Below are 23,539 nucleotides of genomic sequence, written 5' to 3'. Positions count from 1 at the left end.
TTTTGAAGAAGTAATTTGGAATTTGGTAACAGGATGTTGAACTGCTGTGTTTTAAGGAGTTCTGTTAGGTGAGGTGAGTTCACCTGTTCACAGTTACTTGTTGCATTGTATAATTTCAGATTTGGTGCAAGGGAATAGCATTTTGAATAATTTTTTTCCCTCTCTTAGGATATATTACTCATTAACCTCATTATAGAACACATGATTTGTGACACAGATCCAGAACTTGGAGGAGCAGTGCTACTCATGGGTTTGCTTCGTACTTTAGTTGATCCAGAAAATATGCTTGCCACTGCCAATGTAAGTAAATACTTCCAAATGAAATTACATTGGATTGTTTTTAGGCTGTCTGATGATGTGTGTTACATATATATTTTTTCATTCCTTAGAAAACAGAAAAGACAGAGTTCTTGGGTTTCTTCTACAAGCATTGTATGCATGTTCTGACAGCCCCTTTATTGGCCAATACCACAGAGGACAAGCCTAGCAAAGGTAATGACCCTCTGGATTTTGGGCACATCAATGTTGTTGAATGTCAGTGTTCAGAATAATTGTCAAAGTACATTTCCTGTCTAACAAATTTGAATCTGAGATTATGAAACATAGTTCAGAGTAAAATGCTGATTCAATATTTAGTCATTTGAATAATGCAAAAGCACAAAACTCTGCAGAGAGACCTGATTTAAGAAGTGAACAACATTTGCTGCAAATTTGGCTTTAGCAAAAAATAAAATACTTGTGTAATTTTTAGGAACTCATGGGGCAGTTCACTGACACATAGACTTCTTAACATGTCTAAATGGTTTCTTAAGGTCAGGGATTACTAGAAATATTGCAACATTTCCCCTGTGAAGGTGTGCTGAATTTGAGAGTATTGTTTCTACATTAGACTAAGAAAGAAGAGATCAGTGATGAAGTAATTGGTCATGCTGGCTACTAGAAGCAGTTCTTTCTGCAAGTGTTAAGAGACCTGGTGATATTTCTTGCATAGTACTTTAGTTAAAAGGCATTATAGATCACATTTTTGGTGCAAACTTAGTCAAGACACTGCATATGAGGTGATAGTTTATGGTCTAGGTGTGTGGACATCATGAGAGATTTGGTTAAATAGCATGACTACTTGTGTTAGGGATAAATTCTGTACTCTGAACCTTCAAACACCAATTTAAGAAAAATGTAACTGGTTCCATATTTTAAGAGAGTGTCCTGCCATACCTGTGTTCATAGAAAATACTCAGTCCATAACAAATTCATTCAATTTCTGTTTTAAAGACTTAAGTCCTGCAGCATGTTCTGCAAAATGTCTATGGGAAAATAAAAAAACCTTGGAAATGTTTACTGGCGTGTAGTTGGGTATTTGAAGTTAGCTTCTGAAGGCAGTATTCCAGATACGTTTAATTATTTTGGTTTTGTTTTATTACAGATGATTTTCAGACAGCCCAGCTCTTGGCATTAATACTGGAATTGCTAACTTTCTGTGTAGAACATCATACCTATCACATAAAAAACTACATTATTAACAAAGATATCCTGCGAAGGGTACTCGTGCTCATGGCCTCAAAGCACGCCTTCTTGGCATTGTGTAAGTTTGAAAGCTAAGGAATAAACTACAATTTTGTGAATGTGAACTGATACATATCTTCACTCTGCTGGAAAAAAACTGTTCATAGATCATGACAATTTTTGATGGAATACAGAAATTCTACTGTTATAGTCTATGTTTCTCATACTAGGTTATAGATATATCAGCTTCTATTAGTAAATGATTTTGCATTTATAGATAGATTTTTACCCTAAAAAGAGAAGGATTTTGCTTCATCTCAGTGGAGAGGGCAGTTGAAGAGATGGTATGTCAGTATTGAATGTACTCAGAGAATATTGTAAGTTTTGATATTTTTAAGTAGAAATTATCAGAAGTACTCAATTAGAGCTGTGACTACCTGACTGCATTAAACTGCACAGAAGTTCAGTGTGCTGCTCTTCAGACTGTGGTAGTTTCTTGACCATGCTCAGCTCAGTAGTGTCAAAGCAGACTTTATTCTGGAGGCAAGTAAGAGATTTTCTCTGTAATTCTGTTGCGCACTTAGAGTTAATGAACCAAAGCCTTAAGTTGTCTGAGCAGTACCATACAATAAGTACCTTTTACATTTTGTACCTAAATAACCTGTACACATGGTTGCTAAGCAAAATGTGGTGCCATGTGATACTGTACTTCCTCTTTATAAATGGACATTCTCTCACTTGTGTATACTTTGGAGTTTCAGCAAGAGCTTTAAACTGGTTGTAAATCAAGCCTTTGCCTTGCTATGTGTGTGAATAAAGTGTTATTTACCAATTTTAAAATGAGATCGTTTATATTCTAATCAGAGAGAACTAATTTAACCAAACATTTGAATAATAGGGATGATAAGCAAATTTCTGAGTTTTTTACCTTTACCATAAGTAATTTAAAAAGTCAAAAATAGATTTTTATATTAGTAATATTACAGTTAAAGAATACCATATGAATTCTTTGGTGAACAGAGGTGTTTTCATTTGTACAGTTATGATGGAGGATTTCTTTATGATAGTACAGGTAAGTGACCTTCAGCAGTATAGTCAAGACTATTGAGAAGCAGAAAACAACTGAATGTATTTCTGTATATGAACTGAGGCTGTAAATTGCCATAACTAATGCTGAGTGATTTCTGCAATTCTGCTTTTAAATTTAAAAACTCTTTTGACATGTGTTCCAGGTGCCCTTCGTTTCAAGAGAAAGATAATTGGGCTAAAGGATGAATTCTACAACCGTTACATAATGAAAAGTTTTTTGTTTGAACCCGTGGTCAAAGCATTTCTAAATAATGGTTCCCGTTACAATCTGATGAACTCTGCCATAATAGAGATGTTCGAATTTATCCGAGTGGTGAGTCCTGTTATGTGCTGAAGATAATTACTGTGTTGTTTAGTCTTGTAATTCAAGATTACTTTTCTTTTTGCTTTTGCCCTAAATTATGCTATCATAATGGGACTGTATGATATTGTATTTATATGAGCTGTGTTTTATATCACTGTTACATATTTGTACATGTTCTTTCTTACATTCAAACAGTACCTTTACTTGAAGATTAAATTCACTTGTTCCTGTACTCACAGTACCCAGATTTGCAAAGGCAGCACTAATCAAATTTCATCATGCAGATTGGATGGGCTTGTTATGACAGGAATGTAATCAGAAACTACTGCTGCAAACCCATCACATTTAGCTGTGCTCTGTAATGCCAATTCAATGGAATATGGAATTACACAGAAGAAATACTAGTCTCTTTTTATTATTTTAATGGAGTGCTACCAAGTTCCTTCCATGGGGAGTCTCTTAAATATTCAAGCTGGTTTGGCTGTCTGCACAGTACTATTTCCTTGCTGTTGATTGCATCCAGATTCTGACAAGATGCTGTAGAGACTGTAAATGTGGTAAATGGGCCAAGCTAGGGTGCAGACAGTTGTGGAGGACTAAGTCACCACACATTGTCAGCTCTTGAAACTTCAGTGTCGATCACCTCTTTCTTCTTTGAGTTGGGACTTGGGGTAATTCAAGAATAAGATGACCTGATCATCATGGAAGAGTTGATTGAAAACTGGTTTTGAAGCTACGAAAAAAGTTCATCTATATAGGTGGTCATGATTTGTAACAGTGGAGTATTGGGCTTGCAGTGGCAGTGGTGGGCAGTGGCTAAAGGGGTGGCTTCTGTAGAAGCTGCTGGAAGCTTCCCCTGTGTTCAGTAGAGCCAATGCCAGCTGCCTCCGAGATGAATGTGCCACTGGCTGAGGTCAGAGCAGAGGTTCCCCTGCAGCCTGTGGTGATGTCCATGCTGAGGAAACTGTCCCCCTGTAGCCCACTGGAGGTCCATGGTGGAGCAGAGATCCACCTGCAGCCTGTGGAGGACCCCAGGCCAGAGCAGGTGGATGCCTGAAGGAGGCTCTGACCCCTCCAGAAGCCTGTGCTGGAACAGGCTCCTGGCAGGACCTGTGGAAAGAGGAGCCCACACTGGAGCAGCTTCACTGGCAGGACTTGTGACCCCCCCAGGGAGCCCTTGCTGGAGCAGCCTGTCCCTGAAGGGACTGCACACTGTGCTCTCTATCAGTATGAAAATATCTCTTGGTGTCGGGGGATTGGGTTTGGTATAGTTTTTATCAGGCTTAGGTTCTGTAATGTTTTGAAGGAGATACTGCTAGATAATTGATGCTGTTTTGCTAATCAAATACTTCAGGCTCTAGATTTTTAATTACACTTATATGCATGATACTCATTTTTGCATGATTTAATTAATACAGTGTTTGCTCTGGCATTCTCCTTTCAGTTACTTTTTATATTGTATTAAATAAACTAATTTGAATGAAAATAAGTCACTTTATGTTTGTTTCTTCCTATAGGAAGATATAAAATCGTTAACAGCACATGTAATTGAAAATTACTGGAAGGCTCTGGAAGATGTAGATTATGTGCAGACATTCAAAGGACTGAAACTACGATTTGAGCAACAAAGGGAAAGACAAGATAATCCAAAACTTGACAGGTAAAATACCCTAAATGCTCTTAGTAGCATATTGATGCTTTAATTCTCTTATCAGACTATTGGTGGGTTGTTGTCTTATATTGGGAAATGTAGATAATTCAGATTCCTGCTTGCATCTCAAGCCTTGCTGAATCCACTTGATTAAAAGTGTGATTTTCAAATATGTTGCTACAGATTTTTGATCAACTTTCAGCAAATGTTAGTTGGTGGACCCCCAGTCATAATGTTAATTTATCATATCTTAAACTTATGTGCAGTACTGTAATGAGGCTGGAAGGCTACCGAATATCTCTACTGAGTTGATTTGTTTAAATAACAGATTTCTACTGTTAATTTGAAAGACTGTTCAGTTGTGAATTACCATTCTGTGGATATTTCCTTCAAAAATTTTCACGTCAGATTTCCTTTTATTTTAGTTGTGGGAGCAGATATTTAGATAGGCTTTATCAAAATGCCTGAGGAACAGAACATAAAAAGAAATTTTCAGAGAATGGTTTTTTGTGCCTGTTAGATTTGCTGATGGAGTAAAAAGCATTCTGATGCAAGGCTTGAATTGCTCCTTCATTTGCCAGAGCAGAAGTTCCCTTCCTTAGTACACAGTTGGCCACAGTTAAAAGGTTGAGATGTATAAAAATAGGAAGTTTAGGCCTTTTTGCTTCATTTACTTTTGCTTTATGTCTAGTTTCATTAAAACAAAATGACTGCTTGTGTGAACAGATGACTCTTAAGAATTGTTAGCAAGATCTGTTCTTGTTTTGCTGTCTTTAATTAGTTTGAAAACACATTCAAATTAATTCTGATTAGTCCTACTAGGATATCTTGAAATTTCAGACTTTTATTTCCTGCCACAAGATTTCTTAATACTTAAATTTGAGAGTTGTACAATTAAAATGAGACTATAAGTGTAGATTTATTTTAAAACATTGAAGCACCTTCAAGAGCATGTGCAGGATTTGCAGTTTTGAGTACTGAGGTGTTAAAAGTGCGATGTTATTATTTTGGTTTATGTCAGCTGAGCTTATCACTTAAACAGCTGTGAATCCAAGGCTGTGATTCTTATTTACATTAAAGTATCTGTGGGAAAGAACACCCAGCTGCTTTCTTCACTAATTTCTATCCAGCATAGCAAGAAAAGTTGTAGTTTTTTCTTGGCTTACATTGAGCTAAGTGGTTGTGCTGCATGAGTTTATGCAACAGAAAACAGAGCTTCAGGAGATCTGTAGCTCAAGCTGCTTCCTACATCTTATATAGTGACTGCACAAGTCCTGTCACAGTGCATGTGATTTTTAAAGTGAAAACACAGAAATAATAAAATGCACAAACAACAAGAATCTATTTACGTATTGTAGCAGAGTAGTTCAGTAAGGAAGGAGCCCAACATGTTGTTGACACAGGGCACAAAAGTCTTCATTAGAGTTCCACTTAAGAGTTTTGTGCGGTTAGCAGAACTTGAGTTTCAATAAAATGTAAAATGATGTAGTATGTATAGATGTATGATAATGCTGGCAGGCAACTTACTTGTAACTAGATTTATTATTAAAAGTACATTTAGCATTTTTACTCTCAATAGCTTGTAATGTTCAAATTTTTCCCATCAGGCTTTTTCTTGCACTCAATAATGCAAATGTCTGGGTTGTATTATTAACATTTTGATGCCAGTAACAGACACTGCATGAAAAACATGAAATTTCATCCAGTAAATTGTGAAGTGCTTCATCAAGAGTTTCATGCTGCCCTTGTAAACTGACTGTTAAAATCAACATCTAGCAATGAAAATGTTTTCAGTGTCTCTTCCACTTCTATTGATAAAGATCAAATAGGGAGAGAGAGGTAGCAGTTCATATCCAAGGCTCTGAAAAATGAAGAATAACTGATAAATGATCAAAAGTTGTAACAGGTGGATGTGGCAGAGAGAGAGTGCTTTCTGTTAAATGTCTCTGCTTAAAGCAGGAGTCATATTTAAGTTAGATTTTTATTACTTTTTACTTTTTTCTAACTTGTTGGACCCTGATTACTAACAGGTTACAAAGTATTTTCAGAGCATAAGTCTGTATTTCTAAACTCTTTATTTTACAACTTTTTATTTACCAATGCAAAACTGATAAACCACACCTGAACGCGACACTTTAGTGAGATTTATTAAAATTACTTTTAATGGTGCTGTTTATATGCTACAGAATTTTGTAGTGATCAAGTAGTCTGAATGTGCTATTAGCAGAGTTGTACTTCATTTGATTCATTATACAGAGAAGTTTTTAATGATATTTGCATTGAAAAGACAAAGGTTCACATTAGGGAATTATTTCCTGGTGTTTTTATTGCTCTGCAGTGTACGGATCTGTAAGCTGTCATTGAGTGTCCAGTAGAAGTTTTATTATCAATCTAAGTTGATTTCTGAATCTAAGCTTTTAAAACTTACTGTTCTGCAGCATGCGCTCCATTTTGAGAAACCACAGGTACAGAAGGGATGCAAGAACCCTGGAGGATGAGGAGGAAATGTGGTTCAATACTGATGAGGATGATATGGAAGATGGAGAGGCAGTGGTGCCCCCTTCTGACAAGCCTAAAAATGATGAGGATATTATGGACCCTATCAGTAAATTTATGGAAAGAAAAAAATGTAAGTGATGAGAAGAGGAATGCCATAACTTGTATTATTTAGTCCTACTGCAATGAAGGATTTGCCTGTATTTATTTTGAAATTGCAACATCCGTTTGGTAGACCACACTTTAAAAAAGTTTTGTTGTCTTTAAAAAGCAGAATGATACAAAATGTGTTGTAGATTTCTTAAAGCATTTGAATTAAAATCTTCACTGATAGTCAAGTTTCTCTGTGTTTTATTTGGGTTTTAATTCAACGTTATGTATTGAATACATGTAACATTTATAACTCGAAATTTTCTGCATAAATATGATACCATTGGTAGAACAAAGGTGTTCATTCCTGGCCAGTAACAACTGCTGCTAGGTGGTACAATAGTATGGACAAAATCTATGGAAAAAAGACTCACTTAACTGAATTATATATAAAGTATTAAGCTTTTTCCCAAACACTGAAGTGGTTTGTTTTTAAATGTTTCACTCAATAATACTGCTTTACTGTTGCCTTTTTTTTTTCTTTCCAGTGAAAGAGAGTGAAGAAAAGGAAGTTCTTCTGAAAACTAACCTTTCAGGTCGTCAGAGCCCGAGTTTCAAGCTTTCTTTTTCCAGTGGTACAAAATCTAACCTTACCAGCCAGTCATCTGCAAGTAATCTGCCTGGATCCCCTGGGTCTCCTGGGTCTCCAGGGTCCCCTGGCTCCCCTGGATCAGTTTCTAAAAGCACATCTCAGATGGCAGCTATTACAACTAAGGTAATTTTGAATGATTGTAGGTTGACTTCATTGTTCCCGAGTAGGAATTTGCTTTTGCATCTCTCTAAAGTTTGTGTAAGTCCTGACAAGTTCAGCAGTAATGGACTGTCTGGTTTGTGTGTACTTCTTGTCTGGCCTTCAACATTTTAAATGAGATCTGCTGTATATGAAAAAGCTCTTTTAGTGCCCAGATTGTCAAGTAGGAAGCATGGCTGTAGTCACTTTTAGCAGTAATATTTGCTGGGAAATACAGACAACACTGTACTTAATGTTAAATTGCACAGGGATATTTGACAGGTAAAAATAAGTATTTTGGAAACATAGCCAAATTGTGGTAGATCCCTCAGTGTCCTGCCACATCCATTGAGATTTCTACTATCACCATTTTAATATTGTTCAAAATTCTATAACTGACCTATGTGGAAGAAAGAAATTTCATTGGGTGGTGATAGCTGTAAGCCAGAACCATTTTTAATACTCGAGTGTGACATTTTAACCTTTGAACTAATCTATAATTTTGATTTGGAACATTCTGAAGTAGAAGAAGAAGGCCACTTTAAAAGAGTGCTGTAACTTGGAGTGAATATTCAAAACTAGCATTTTTAAATACATTTTAGGACACTGTTGGATTTTATCAGATTTTTGAATAAAAATGTCTGAACTGAGTCAGGAGAGTGACTGCTGTTTTCCCAGCACAGAGGGGCAGATAAGGTAGTGTTGATACAGTGCAGTTAAGGTAATGAGAATTTATTTTCATAAAACAAGTGTTTCCATTTCTGAAAGGTGAGGTATGTATATCAGTTGTCAGATAGTCTTGGAATAACACTGATTCATCCTTGTTTTGCAGTGCTAACTTCTAGTGAAGGTAAATGGGGGTTTAGGGTTTGGTGTTTTTTTTCACTCAACATGGCTTAAGAGTTTGTATTTGGATTGCATTCTCTTGAAAACACCTGGATCAAAAGAGTTTGGCTGATGGAAGAATGCAAGGACCCTTCATCTAAATCCCTCTTTCATTTTATTCCTCTGTGGAGGAAACTCCTTGCATAACCCAAGAGTTAGTCAAATGCTTTCTGAAAGGGATGGAATTGGCTTGCAAATCCCTTCTGTCTATCAGTGTTTTTCACTCCCAGACAGTGTAATTCCTTGAGTCTGAAATGGAGTCTCTCTTTACATATGGAATATATTGGCTAAAGTATTGACTCCGTGAATTCAAGTAGTGGTGACAAAAGAAAAATGTTTAGGTTACAAAGGGGAACATGCAGTGCACAGAAAAACACTCATGGTTTCAGGCAGCAGGTGTCTTACCTTTTTTCAGAGTAAAACATGCCACAGTCACAAACTAGGAACAGTGTTGAAATTGGGTTTTTCATTAATTAAATGATGTTGTGGCTTTAGGTGTAGTATACTCAGTGTTATGTGCATTTGATTGTACAGAATATGTGTACTTGTTTTTCAAGTTGTATTTTGGTATACAGTTGACTGAAATGTTCTGCTTTGGCTGTCCATTATTAAGCACCTGAATAAGTAATAGGACCTTTGAGTAAAGTATGTGAATACAGCTGCCCTTGTAGTCAAATGCTGGTTAAGCTTCAGACATTGCAACATAGTTAGGGGAAGTTTCAGAAATTCATGCTGCTTCTTCAAGAGTCTGGAGCTGCCTAATCTTAAATTTGTGGCTATTTGCAATACAAGAGAGTTTTAAATTAGTCTAGATACATTTTTATTTTCAGCTGACAAGTTATTTAAACTTTGTAACCTGTACACATCATTCAGTTATATTATTCAAAAAAATTCTTTGTCACTACACTCTTTAATTTTTGTGAAGACAAACTGTGTTCTAAAAGTATCATAATTCAAAAATTCAAATTGAAGGGTATTCTGCATTTGTTTTTGAAATGCTTCCAGATTGCTCAATGCAGTCAGCTGGGCTCAGTAAAAATAAACTGTGTGTTTACCCATGGAGCTGCAGTGGCACTTAGCAAAATCATGTAGATTTTTTACTTAAATTTCAACTTGAAATATTTCCACCTGGATCGGTAAAACCCGATTTTGGATTTATTCATTTAAACGTTTCTCAGATAATGTCATTTTCATTCATACTGAAGGATTTATTTTTGTTCTGCATCATTTTATTCAAAACCTTCTGAACCAGTGTGCTTATGGCAATATTGCAAACATCGTGTTACAATGCATTTGTGAATTACTGGTGTATAAACATTCTCCTAATTATAAAAATTGGGTCTGTCTTTGTAGGGAGGCCTCGTTGGGCTTGTAGATTATCCTGATGATGATGAAGAGGATGATGAAGATGAAGATAAAGAGGAAACTTTACCTTTGTCAAAGAAAGCAAAGCTTGAGTCATCATAATGGCAACTGCTGAAGAACATTACCAGTTGGGGAGGGATTTTTTTTCCAAAAACAAAACAAACCCACAGCAAAGCAGCAATCTTTTGTGAATTACTGTGTATGACACAGATCAACCTATACAAATGGATTTCTGCCAATCAAGTGCCAATTCAAAGGAGCAGAAGAAGTAGAAATACTTCATTTAGGGGAAAGACTTATGCCTTTGAGCTCTCCAGCTTGGACCACGTTGCCCTTTTCTCAGGGAAGGAAATGGAAAACAAAACAAAACAAAAAAAGAAAAAAAAGAAAAAAAGAAAAAAAAGCCAACAGGGCAGGAGTTTTGTTAGTGGAACTCTGGATTGGCTGGTCAGTTGCTACAATCAGAATATGCTTTCTTGGACCATGTGTGAGACTTCTGAAGAAAAGGCGGGTTTTGCCATAATTCTTCACTAGTTAAGAATGCCAGCAGTTTCTTTGTATAAAAGAGACCTGCCTTTGAAATCGTACATTCTGAACATTTTACTCAAGCTACAACAGGTTTTAAAAACCTCTGCGGGGGAGGGCCGAATATAAAGTTTCCTCTTTTTTTTTTAAATCTGTTCCCTTTGCCCTTTAAACTGCAGAAATTTTTTTTTGAGGTGGGGGATTTGTTTGTCCCTTCTTGATTAAAGATTGAGTGGAATTCTAGATGTGGTCACTTTTGTGTCATAATTTTTTTTGCCCCCCTGAGTGTATGCTTAGTTGTTGAGTATATATTTGGGACCATTAAAATTTTTTGATGTAATATAATCTCACTGTTGTGCTGGTACCTGTTTCACACTGTGTGTAATTTTGTTCTGCATCACAGTTCTTGATACCTTAAGGATTTTATGGAAAATGGTATAGTTTTTATTGGAGAAAAAAAATCTTGCAACAATATGCATAAAAGCAATACTATTTTGTGACTTAATATTTTATATTAAATTTACAGCAGCACCTGTTGAGAGAAAAATCAGGGAAATGGGATGAAATAAAAGGAATTAAACCTATAATAGGAAATCAGTATTCCAAAGAGTCTGAAATTTCCTAATGCAGAACAGTGATGGTAATTAACTCATCAAAATTCAAGGTGGATGAATTAGGAGTACCAACATACTGACTCATTTGACTTAGAAAAGTAAAAAAGAAATAATTAAAGCTGAAGGAAAACAGCATTAGTGATATTTTTTAAAAATCTCTGATTCTCTTTGGAATACCAGTTTTAGTGAATAAGAGATGGTTGTAGAATAAACTCTTTACAAGGATACCATCTTTTGAAATTTATTCTAATACTCAGTTGAAAAACAGCAATTGACTTGGTCTAAACCAATGACCACCTTCTTTCCCTTTTTCCCAAAAGTTTAAATAATACTAATTTGAAATTAGTCATTATATCCTGCTTCCTCACAGAAGATGACTTTGCACAGCAGTGCTTCCTATGAAGGGGCCTTTGTTCAGTTCCTTTGTAAAAGAGAGACCTTTTTTTTTTACATCTGTTTTCAAGAGCTGATTTCCTTTCGGGCATTCCAAACACCAGTGTTGCAACAATCATGATGTTTAATATATAAATGTATCCATACAAATAGAAATAAATGAGACTCTGAGGCAGGATCACAGGTGAGCATGCCCGCGGGTAGGTGGACACTTTGTTTCTGAGCGTTGTGGATGGCGTGGCAGGTTCTGTACCAACCACAAAAGGCAAAGCTTCAGTGCGTGGGCCTTGTGAGCACACACCAGCCAGTTTGCATTTAAATGCGTGTGCAGTAGAGAGAGGTTATTAGCCATCTTTTCCTCAAAGAGTTAATTTGTAATCACTTTCTAAGATTGAGATTTACAATGTATTTGAAATGTCTGTGATAGGGCCCTTCTCAGCAGTAAGTTTTACCTAGATTAGGAGTTGTGCGTGTGGTCACTACAGGATTAGACACATTCTGCTGCTGCAGGCTGAGTCCCCATGCTGTTTCAACAAACTGTGAAACTTGATTTTTGCAATTTAGCTGTCAGAGAAGAGATTGTGACAAAGAAATCTGCAATTTTGCAGGTTTTCTTAATTAGCCAGAACCTAAATCCAGCTCAAGCTGTCAAACTTTTCTTGAGCATAAAGCTCTCAGAATTCATCTGTACAGTCACCTGCAAGTCTTCTGGGCTCTAGCTCAGGAAACCATTCTTCTGAGATGGTCAAAGAAACACTTTTGTTAAAGTTTTCTTCTGTTCCTTTAGCAATCGAGTGCTTGGATCTTGTGATGTTTGATGCTGCAGTCTTCCAGACTTTCAGATATTTTCATAATACTTGTAGGAATCTTGGATTTTGAAGCCGTTCATTTAACAGAAGAAGTATTATACTGAAGTTACTGGGCTTGGTTGAAATAATAATGAAAGCAGGAACTTTTTGAAGTTTTTATATTTTTATGAAGCTCTAAAAGACTAGTAAAACATTAGGTTTGCATGTCTTTTAATGCTGTCTAACTTGTGGTTAGATAATTGTCTTGCCAGTTATCTAATGTTTGTAGCCTGACAGGACATGTCTGCACTGTGATAATATATTCATGGAAGTTGGAAGTAGATGAATGGTGGGTATACTCTTGCCCAGTGATGTTCACTTTTGTATTCATGGAAATCTTGAAATGTATTTCAGGGAAAAAAAAATACTGGGATTGCGAGAAGTAATGGATAATTTTTTTAAAAAGAGTGGGTTTGAATTTGTATGTGGAAAAAATGATGTTAGGGAACAGTACTCTGTTCTAGATCTTCCTTTGGGCTGATTTTTTAAAACCATTTCTCCTCATCCCAAGGGAGCTGCATGTATGTTGTACTAAGCATGGCTCAGTCATCTTAATTGCATTTTAATTGTGCCCTGAAGTGTGGTTTACAGGGCAAACCCTTCAGTTTTTATAGACAAGAGCCAGAGCTTTGAATCATCTATAAAGGCTCTTCTCTTCCTTCAGTGGCTAAAAGACTTGATGCTGATTCCTCAGATGAACTTCTACGCTTTGAGCCCAGACTTACTTTGAATACCATACAGAGTATGTGTGAGCTACCTGGTCCCTCAGGAGGACACACTAATGAAAGTAATTCCAGGTGATCTGGAATATTTCCAGATTTTCTTCTAACGTGTGCAGAGTGTGGCTGTATTTGGGTTAACAGTGCACATCACCACAGAGGAGATCTCTTGTATCATAAAGGTGAAAGGATCTAAAATCTGGTTTATCTAAACAGTGAGTTTTCTCTAGAATGTGCTGTCTGTAATGTGCCTGCTTGGCAACAAAGATCAGGCTGTTCATGCGTTCATCTCTTACAGTCCATGGAGGTGAGGCATCATGTTCTCATGGAATTAAGCGCCAAGTAAGCCCAATCCTTTCAATGTACTAAGGGTGGAACTGTTCAGGTCGGGGTTGCCTGTGTTTACATCCCTGCAGAGATGTTTCATTGGAGAGCTCATGGGTTGCTGCTGTGGTGCTGCCTTTTCAACCCAGCACAGTGAAGTTGGCTGCCTTGCTAAATGATGTTTCCTGGCATCTGTAGAGTGACCACAGAAGTTCTCTCTTACCTCTCTCAACCGTTGTACAGCTGCAGAGGCATTCTGGAGCAGTGCTGTCAATGCCAGAGCAGCACGGCAGTTCCACTGCCTTGAGGACATCAACTCCCATTCTAGGTAAGCTGTGAAAGCAGGAGACGAGATGGGTCACCCACAGCCTTTGTGTAAAACTGGGCAAGCACTCAAAGAAGAGAAGTTGCTGCAACTGAAGTTTTTCTAGAGAAGTTGTCCATGTGCATGTAATCCAACACTTTCTCTTCTTGGAGTCCAGAAGAAACTAAGAAATGTACAGCTCATAGTTCTGTTCACAAAGGAGACAGGGCATGTGGGCATGCTGCAGATACAGGAAAACCTCCTGTGGGAGAGTCTGTAATGCCCACCTTCAATCAGAGCCATAATTTAATGTCCTAATTCATGTGAGGAAGGCATAACTTACTGTGGTTTTGGGGTTGTCTTGTACAGAGCCAGGAGCTGGACTCAGCTCTTGTGGGTCCCTTCCAACCCATGATACTCTGTGGTTCTATTCTGCAGTTCTGTTCTGTGGTTCTCTCCTATGACTCTCATTAGTGCCTGGCTACCTGATGAGCTTCTAGATTTGATTAAGTGTTGCTCTAGTTGCAACCACATTCCCTGGAGTATGAATCTTGTGGGGATTTAATATAAATTAATAGAACAATTGAAAGCTAAAATGAAACCCTGTGGAGTACTGGGGGGAAAAAGAGCAAAAAAGGGAGGGGGGAGATGCCATCTTCTGGATGCCAATTGTATTTATGAACAATGTAAAAATAATATATAAACCATTAGGTAATACTAAAAAAGCAGAACACTACTGGTAAATTATTGAAATAGGCACTGATTTACAGTGACTTTAGATGTGTATCAGTGGCCTTGCTGCGCACTGTAAAATGTCCCAGTACCTGTCCGTCTCAGGACTCTGAAATGGCTCCATGGGAATAACTGTCAGTGGTTTAGGTTGAGGTCTGGAAATTATCTGGTACTGGGTGGAACCATGCTCACATATTGCACATCTGTGATACAGATGGGGAATGATTGGAGCTGAATAGCACTGATCTTCTAAACAAGTGTAAACTGTGTGCATAAAGATACTGAGAGGGCTCAGTAGCATTCCCTGGCCATGTGTACCAGTGTGGGCTAGCACTCCTTCGGGAGGTACACGTGTCCCGGAGCCCATAGATGATGCTCCCAAGTTTTAGACAAGGCCAGTCTTTTCTCTCGTGTCTGGCAGCTTGCAGCATCCTCCTGGCCTTTGTAATACATAGCAAAGCATGGCTAGGGGCTGATGTAGGTGAGGAAGAGAGGCTGTATCATACAACGTGTCCGATTCTCTCTGTGCTTTTTGGATAACCCAGCTGCTACTACATCAAACAGTGAGAGAACTGAGTTCTGCTAATTGATAATCTGCCTACAGGACTTGCATCAGACTATAAAGACAGGTAGGAGATGTGAATAGCCAAGTTTAAAAATGGGGTTTAAACAGTATTGTCACCCCAGGAAAGTCCTTGTGTGCTCTACAGTGAGTCTGCAGTCACTCCAGCATCTGTGAAATACCAGTGTTATAATGCAAACAACAATTCTCTAAAGCACCTGTGATTTAAAAAGTCTCACTTCTAAGGGAATAAGTCAAGTCCATGTGATTTAAAGTCAGTTTCTGTCCACGCTGGCCTTCTCTAAATAATATTAAACTGTTCTATAATTCAGCTGGAATTAAAGCCACCTTCTGTGTTTTTGCACATTAAGTCAGTGCACATGATACATAAAGTACTGACCATCAATTTTTGCTATGTTCATGCCTTCTGTCACAACCCCTCAAAACTGGGGTCTTTCATTAGTTCCTCAAATTTTTCTTCCCACATCTGTGACTCTTGCACACTGAAGTGAATTTGGGGTGCTATTTGAGCAGACAGAAGGGACACAAACTTCCTCATTGTCATGTTCACTGTTTCAAGAAACGGCTCTGCCCTTGGTAGGTATCAGAGGTGGTGGTCCCAGCCCTGCTGCCATCTGCCTCCCTGGAGTGTTTTCCTTCCATGTGAATTTACACTTCAACTCTAGCCAGCCTAAGTATTTCCCAAAGCTACTTATAAAACTTTCCGCTGTGCTTGCCTATTATTTTGACCTCACCCCCAGTGTCATAATACAGATACTGATACACTCTTGTATAACCAGTGTCAAAACAGCAGTCTGAAAAACTAAAATTCCCTGAATTTCCCTGCACCTTCAAAATCACGTTCTGTTTTGATAAGGACATTTTCTAGTTAAGATTGAGAGGAATTGATACTATTTCAAATATTTTTCATATTAATAAAACACAACCAAACTATGTTCTATTTAATGCATTTTAGTTCATTCTATGCTTTCTATACTTCCCTATTTTTCCTTTAAAGCAGTCAATAACAGTTCCTAGTGTGGTCCTAGTGGTTCTTTTTCTTGTCTCATGATTTCCAGTTAGTGCTGCTGATGTAGTTCTTCTTTTACCTCCTGACAAAAAAAAAAAAAAAGAAACTGAGAAACATACATGCCAATCTTCTCTGCCCTGATGAGAACACAAGTGGGTAAGGTGCCCAAGCCTTATTCTTTTCAGTAATCAGCTTCTCAACAGACCAGGACGTACCGTGTCTTTAAAACCTCCAAGACACACCTTCCCCTTGCTGCTGCTTCAGAGGACTTTTTTCCTGGTTTGCTGGATAGGAAGTTTCTACCCTGCTGTATCTTCTGAGCTCACTGCATTAGATCATCAGGACCAGTCTTTACTTCTAGGACCTCCTTAGGTTATGAACCTAATTAAAATTAATTTCTTTTCTCTTCTTGCAGGCCCGTGAGCTTTCCTCCACTGCTGTGACACTCAATTGCCTCTCTGAAGGGTTCAAGTCAAGGGTGTTATGTCACCATTTTGTGTTTGCATGGGATGTTGAGTACTCCTCCCTTGCTTTCAAGTTCATGCAAAGAGCCATAAACTGCTGGAGCCCCTTCATCTCCCCCCCATATCTTTTGTTTGTATTGACTTTATTGTTTGCCTTGTGTATTTGACTCTCTCTTTATTTTCTATGGACTCAGAGGTTTATGAGATATTTATTTTGCCCAAACTTTCTCTCCTTGTATTTTAGATTCTGTATTATGTTAGTCTCCTCGGGAGCCTAAGCAGCTGGGTTAAATTTCAGCACTGAACAAACATGTGCCAAAGGTTAATTCTAGTTTTTTTCTGGGAGTTTCTCTCTGAATGTTTCAGATACCAGCCACAGACTGTAAATCACTGGCATCCCCCCACCCCCTGCATTCAGATTGATGCAAGGCACATAAGCAAATACTTCAGGGAGTTTTCTTTGTGTTTTGGTAGCACATACAGGTTTGTTTCTTTTTACTCTCATTCAGCTTTATTTACCACCTTTGTCTAAACAAAATGAACATTATTGAAAACAGCATTTCAGAATCAAATATTGCGAGGACCAAAGCTATCTTCTGACCACCTTCTTTTTCTCTTGACACCCATTGTTCCCAGCTCCAGAGTCTGCTTAAAGCAAACTTGCTCCATAGCTGAGAAGTTAGTTGATGAACAGTCAAGTCATATTTACAAGAAAGCTGCTTAACAACAGTCACAAGCAAAGGAGGAAAAAAAGCTCTTTCCTGATTACCATGAGTTTAACTCTTGTATTGTAACCTCACGAATTCTGTTATTCCCATCCCTCAGCAACTTACACTTCAGACAGCAGATGAATGGTGGAGCTTTGTTGATGGTTGTACTCGTTGCTAGGGGACAGTCTGAGGGGGGTGAATTATGCCATTTACAGTCAGCCTGAAGGAACATTTGGAAATAGTTGAGCTTAGAAAGTTCCTTCTGTAGTCTGTGTCTTGAAAATCGAGTGCTTTTTGGCTGTGAAAACTGCTTTAGACATAGACATGATGATAATGGAGGCGTTAAATACACTGGTGTCTTTAGTGGCTTGTACCTATGTAGGTGTCTTAAATCACAGTTCTGGTCCTTCTTAATTCTTTGATAATTATGTTCTTAGTTAAAAATTGACCATGTGAAATGGTATCAAAACAAAATTATTGCAAATCACATTAAACTTAAATACTACAACTTTTCATCATTGCTTTACTGTAAGAAGCATGATTTCTAAATGCAATTGCTTGTACGTCTGGATCTGAACTTCCTTTGATATATTCACTGGTATTTGTGTTATTTTATCTGCTCTGGGAAGGCGGCAACTTCAGGTACCATCAGAAGTAAGAATTTGAGCTGTAGTAGGTAGGTGAGGTTTTACAAGATATATCTTTGGTGGAACACAAGGTGGGTGAATAAAAGGGCTCTCACTATAAATGCTGAGGCACAGTTTGGAGAGGAGGTGGAGGAAGCACACACCCAGCTGGGGCTGACAGACATGACACGCAATTACCGAGGGAAACCCCTCCACACGCATTTTGGGGGCTCGTAGCCAGGGGATGCGTTCTGCCCGAGGCGGGCAGCCTGCCCTCCGCAACCCCGCGTGCAGGGCTGCTCTCGGAGGTCCGGGCAAGCCTCGGCTTGTTCCTGCCCGGGGCAGCGGCGCCGTGCCGCCCGCAGCGTGCGGCTCGGGGCGGGGGGAGGCCGCAGCTCCTCAGCGCTTACCGGCCCGCGGCCCTTCGCAATACCGCATCCCCCTGGCCCCATGCGTGTCGAAGCAGTTTATCGGTATTTTCCAGACTACATCAGTGCTCCCAGCGCATTTCAAAGCAAACAAAGTGTTATTTCCAGCTGCTGCTTCTCTTTCGGCACCCGCCCAGAGCCCGCAGCCGCTCCCCGCGCCGCCGCCAGAGGGCGCCCGGCCCCCGCCCGCCGCGGCCGAGCCGGCGGCACCCGCGTTCCGACCCCGCTCCCGACCCCGTTCCCGACCGCGTTCCCGACCCCGTTCTCGACCCCATTCCCGACCCGCTTCCGCAGCTAAACATCCAGCACCCGCCTCCATACTGCCCGAGGCCTGTAACACAGACAGCCGCCTTGAATAACACGTGAGCACTTGGCAGCTAACAGCACCCCCAGGAAGGTTTCCTGGATAAGAAATTGGGGTTTATACCCGTGCTCCACGATGCGCCCTTCCTTTCAACTGTCTCACTACTGGCAACATCTGGATCGGCCTATGCAGCTGTTGCTTCTTTTCAGGAATCTGTCCTTCAAAGGACTTGTGAAAAGTGGGAAAGCATTCTTGCATCTGTATTCAGTCTTCTGTGAATAGGTCTATATAGTTTTCAAATACTAAGTTATTTTTCTTTTCATTCTGTTGATTAACACTTGCATCTGTTGTAAGCACTGCAGTAACTGCTTTGAAAATTTATTTAATGAAACTCTCCACAAAACTGGAAATCATAAGGCTTCAAGAAATCAAAGTATAGCAGTCCATCTCTCTGAAATGCTGAGAAACTATTAACCATTTTTTTTCTCTCCAAGGCTGTTACACTCAAAAGCATACCTCTTTCTCCATCCAAATACAACAGATGGCGTGCTTGCAAAACTTCCTTCTTTTCAGGTCCTGAAACAACTGGAGTTCATGACTCACATAGGGTTAATTTAACCACTTGTACCCTCCTGGTGCATCCTCTCAAGAAACTGAGCAAAACCAGCTTGTAAACAAGTTGCAATTCACAAGTACCAGGGTAACAAGCTGCCTAGAATAAGGATCCGCATGAAGCAGATCATTAAACCCGGCCTTTAGTGGGACAGACAGGCCTCTACAATGAACACCAGTGTCTATCATTTAGTAATAGTTTGCTTGCAAACTGCTCTGGTCCCTCAGGCACAACAACAGATGTCTCTCCCTCAGCCGATGCATAAACACACATCTACCCACCCCCTTACCAAAAATACGTCTCGAAGGTAGGTGGTTAATAATAACCAGAACTTCAGATGTCTGGTCTGATTGTGCAAGATCCAAAATCTGTTTTGTGAGTTATGATCGAACAAGAAATAGGCAGGATGCACTAAGAAGTGGCTGATAAATACCAGAGATAAACGACCACATCTGTGAACAGCAGAGCAGACTGTCAAACAGAAATCCTGACACGGGCAAGCCCCACAGTGTGACACCGTGCATTACACCGTTCAGCTTCATGGCTAAATTATTTGTCCTCAAGTTCTGAGCCCGGGATAAATAAAGCAGCGGTCATCCAGATCACCTGGCATTGTTTATTTTCCTAACTGGAGACGGGGTACATTCTGCTCCTCAGGAGCACAGCCGGTCCCCGGCGGGGCTGCGGCAGCGGGGCCGGCCGAGCCCGCCCGGGCCGGGCCTGCGCGGCGGCGGGAGCGCCACGGCACCTGCTCCATCCCGAGCGGGAGCGCAACAGGCGGCGCCGCTCGCCCTGCTCCGAGCTCTCTCTCCTTGGCTCTTTGAGCTGCACTAAGGGGTTTCCGCGGCACGTCTGGAAGCGCCCCTGAGAAGTACTTTGTGGGAAATTTCGTGCTTTTTAAAGCGTAAACTTCGGACCCGCATGCTGCTCTCGGCGCTGGCGCCGTTCCCAGCGGAGGGCGCGGTGCGGGCGGCTCCCGGCAGGTACAGCCGCCCCCGGCGCGGCCCCGCGGCCGAGTTTCCCGGCGAGGCCGCGCATCTCCCCGGTTACAGCGGGAAGGGGGCGCGGCCGGGGGCGCGGGGCCGCCCCGCGGGCGGGCAGAGGCCGCGGCCGCTCTCGCTGCCGCGTGCGGGCGATGCCCGACCCCACACCGCGGCCCGCCCCCGCGGCCGCCGGCGCCGCCGCCCATTTCCCGGGGCCGGGCCCCCCGCCCCTCCCATTGGCCGCGGCCGCTGCCCGTCACGCCGCCGCCGCCCGGGTCTAATTGCTGAACTCGGGCGCGCCTCACCACAGGTACCAGGACGGCCGGAGCGGGGCGGCTGTCGGGCTGCCCGGAGCTGTCCCGCGGGAGCTCCGCTCCTTTGCTCCCGGCCCCCGGGCATTCGCCGTGGTGGCTAAGCCCCCCCCCCCCTCTCCCGGCGTGGCTCGCTCTTGCCTGGGGAACCCCTGCTGCAGCCGCGGAGTTCGCTCGCCGGGGGGAGACCGGCCTGTTGCCGTCGGGAGGAGGAACCGCGGCGAGCGGCCCCGCGTGTGCCCCCGGCGCCGGGCGGGGGAGCGATGAGCCGCGCATTGTTTGCCCTGTAGGCAGCGCCCGGCGGGCTGCGGGGCGGCGGGCCATGGGCTCCGCGCCTTTGTCTCCCGAGTGAGCCGGCCCCACGCCCGCAGCCTCCCGCCCGAGCCCCGGCGACATGGACGTGACCGTCTCCGAGCTCCTGGAGCTCTTCCTGCAGAGCCCCTTGGTGACCTGGGTGAGCAGAGCGGGGCGGCGGGGAGCGAGGCGGCAGCCGGCGGGGCAGCCCTGTTGCTGCTGGGGGTGGCTGGGTCCGCCCGCCGTCCCCCAGCCCTGCTCTCCTTCCTCCGGCAGGTGAAAACCTTCGGGGACCTGGGGAGCAGCGACCAGGACAACCTCAGCGTCTACATGGACCTGGTGGATGGCGTTGTCCTGAACAAAATCATGCTGCAAATGTGAGTGGGGTCGGAGGGCTGCAGACGCGAGGGGGGCGCGCCCCGGCCCCTCCCGCCGGTGTCGGGGCTCCGGCCCGGAGCCTTCCTCAGCCGGGGACGGCGGCCTGGGGCCGGAGCGGTTTTCATTTTTCATTTCGAAATTAACAAAGAACAGTGGGGGGGGAAAAAGCTCCGAACTAAATTAGTTCGATAATGCTTTAGCTTCTTTTTCTAGTCTTTTTGCTTAGTATGTGTGTGGTTTTCCTTTTTTTTTTCCTTTTCCTTTTTCTTTTCCCTCCCAGTTATCTTAGTTAATGCTGCAGTGGAAGGTATATGGCAGTACTAAGAAGGAAATGAAAGTACCGTATCATATAAAGCTTTACTGGGAGGGTTTCATCTGAACTTTGTCTGCTCTTGCGTAAACTTCGATACTAAATACATAATTTGGGAAGACCTTTTAGTGCTGCCTTTTTCCGGCGGCACTGTAAGGCCATGTGTTGAGGGAACTTAGAAATTGGTTAAAAGATGGAGTGCTGAAAATGCCCGAACATCGAAGTGAATCGTTGTGCTTGTGCTGTTTTTAACCACATCCTTTCCTGTTGCTGATCTGCTGTGCTGCCTGAGAGCAGAGCCTGACTGTTCTCTCTGTATTTCATTTTAAGTATTCAGAAATATATCCGAGAGAGTTTGTAGGGACAAGTATTTGGCTTTCAGAGGAGGAGTGTTTGGAAGTCACTCCGTTTTGGCAGTGCTCTCTCTTAGGTGACTGAAATCAATTGAAACTCGACCAGTGATTTGGAGTGTTAGTCTAAGTATTTAAATGAAGAATTCATATTAGAATCCTTTAAAATCTTGAGAAATAACATTAAATCTGACAGTCAATCCCTCACCCACTCAGATTGTCAAGTCTTGTTATCTTCTGGTATCTGGCTGCTCCGTGTGACAAGGTAATAAGATTTTCTTTTGATTTGATGTTACCAGGAATGAAAATTGTGACTGGAGCTTAAATAGTGAAGCCAGTGAAAATCCATGATTCAGAACAGAACCCAGATCAGCCAGCACATGGAGAAAAAAACTAGTGGTGTAAAATGTTAGCAGGGATAGAAGCCTCTTGTTAAGACAAGGCATAATTTCCAGCATTTTAAAAGAAGTAATTATACCGTAAAAATATTATTTTCTGAAAATTAGAGCCTCAAGTATGAACGTTTAGATCCAGGCTTGTAGCTTTCAGAGATGCAGGCAATTGATCATTGTGTTTGGCACAACCTATCAAGGAACAGCAGCTGAGTTGGCTGCAGGTTTAACTGAACAGCACTGTTACCTAATATGTTGATATAATTATATGTGCAATGGTCTTCTTATTTCAAAACAAGTCTGAGCCATACCTAATCATGAATTTATGGAGTTATGTGGCTTTTGAATGACTGTAGCATTGTTAGGAGAGTTTTATTAGGTGGTGTGTGCAAATTCTAAATATTTATAATTGGCCATTGAGCTATGTCTAAGGAGGTAAGAGTTATTGAAGTCGAGGGAGCAACTGAACAATGGTCTGGGACAAGGAGAGAATTATAAGATCCCATGGAAATAAGGAAGATTATCGTCCAGGCTAGCTGAGTGCAGTGACACTAGCTGGCATTTTGTCTGATCTCTTGTGATTGTGAGAGATGCCCTGGCATGTTTACTGGTTTTAAGCAGTCAGGTAAATAGGTTGGTGGGGCTTCGGTTTTTCTTTTTGTTTTTTTTCCCAACAAACATCTCTGCCAGGCGTGTCTCAGAAAGTGAAGTGTTGGAGGCATGAGCACTGAGGAGTAGGAAACTGTCCCATTACACACAATCGGGCCTTTCTTCCCCCCTTTTTAGGCAGCTTTAGCAGTGCTTCTAATGGTGACTAAAGAGCTTGAAACAAAAGCTTTGTACTGAGAGCCCAAGATTGTTTAATTTAGGAAGGGTTGCAATTTTATTTGTCTGTGCTGACCTAGCAAGGCACTCAGGAGAGGTGCTGACTGACCTTTACTTTTCCCTGATTTCAACTTTAGAAATTGCAATGCAATTACTGCTTACATGTAAGTCAGGCAAGTCTTGCAAGGCATGGTTCTGCCCCACAAAGCTTTCAGAAAAAAAAACCAACCTGACGAGCAAGAATTTTTAAAAACACATTTCTTTTTTTGAAGTCCTGATTCCTGAAGATGGCTTTCAGTGCTTGGCTGGAGATTTCTTCCTGCTGAA

General features: G+C 41.3%; 2 protein-coding genes across 4 annotated transcripts in view; both read left to right on the top strand.

Moving 5' to 3' along the window:
* PPP4R3A (protein phosphatase 4 regulatory subunit 3A) overlaps positions 1 to 11,043 on the top strand; it is a 41,178-nt gene extending 30,135 nt beyond the window's left edge. For both annotated transcript variants that reach the window (XM_063399226.1, XM_063399228.1), the window contains 8 exons: positions 169 to 300; positions 390 to 492; positions 1,424 to 1,582; positions 2,736 to 2,905; positions 4,414 to 4,556; positions 6,986 to 7,176; positions 7,682 to 7,908; positions 10,162 to 11,043. In XM_063399226.1, coding sequence (XP_063255296.1) covers positions 169 to 300; positions 390 to 492; positions 1,424 to 1,582; positions 2,736 to 2,905; positions 4,414 to 4,556; positions 6,986 to 7,176; positions 7,682 to 7,908; positions 10,162 to 10,275 — 1,239 coding nt within the window. In that variant the 3' untranslated portion in view covers positions 10,276 to 11,043. The remainder of the gene's footprint in view (positions 1 to 168; positions 301 to 389; positions 493 to 1,423; positions 1,583 to 2,735; positions 2,906 to 4,413; positions 4,557 to 6,985; positions 7,177 to 7,681; positions 7,909 to 10,161) is intronic.
* Positions 11,044 to 20,675: 9,632 nt separating this feature from the next.
* CCDC88C (coiled-coil domain containing 88C) overlaps positions 20,676 to 23,539 on the top strand; it is a 97,368-nt gene continuing 94,504 nt past the window's right edge. Inside the window, exons 1-2 of one of the 2 annotated variants that reach the window (XM_063399224.1) lie at positions 20,676 to 21,117; positions 21,234 to 21,334. In XM_063399224.1, coding sequence (XP_063255294.1) covers positions 21,058 to 21,117; positions 21,234 to 21,334 — 161 coding nt within the window. In that variant the 5' untranslated portion in view covers positions 20,676 to 21,057. The remainder of the gene's footprint in view (positions 21,118 to 21,233; positions 21,335 to 23,539) is intronic. The other variant, XM_063399225.1, reaches the window with a different exon arrangement.

Source organism: Prinia subflava, chromosome 5 (assembly GCF_021018805.1).
Source record: "Prinia subflava isolate CZ2003 ecotype Zambia chromosome 5, Cam_Psub_1.2, whole genome shotgun sequence".
Taxonomy (NCBI): domain Eukaryota; kingdom Metazoa; phylum Chordata; class Aves; order Passeriformes; family Cisticolidae; genus Prinia; species Prinia subflava.
Note: the sequence above shows the minus strand (reverse complement) of the source record. Positions and strands in the feature narration are given on the sequence as shown.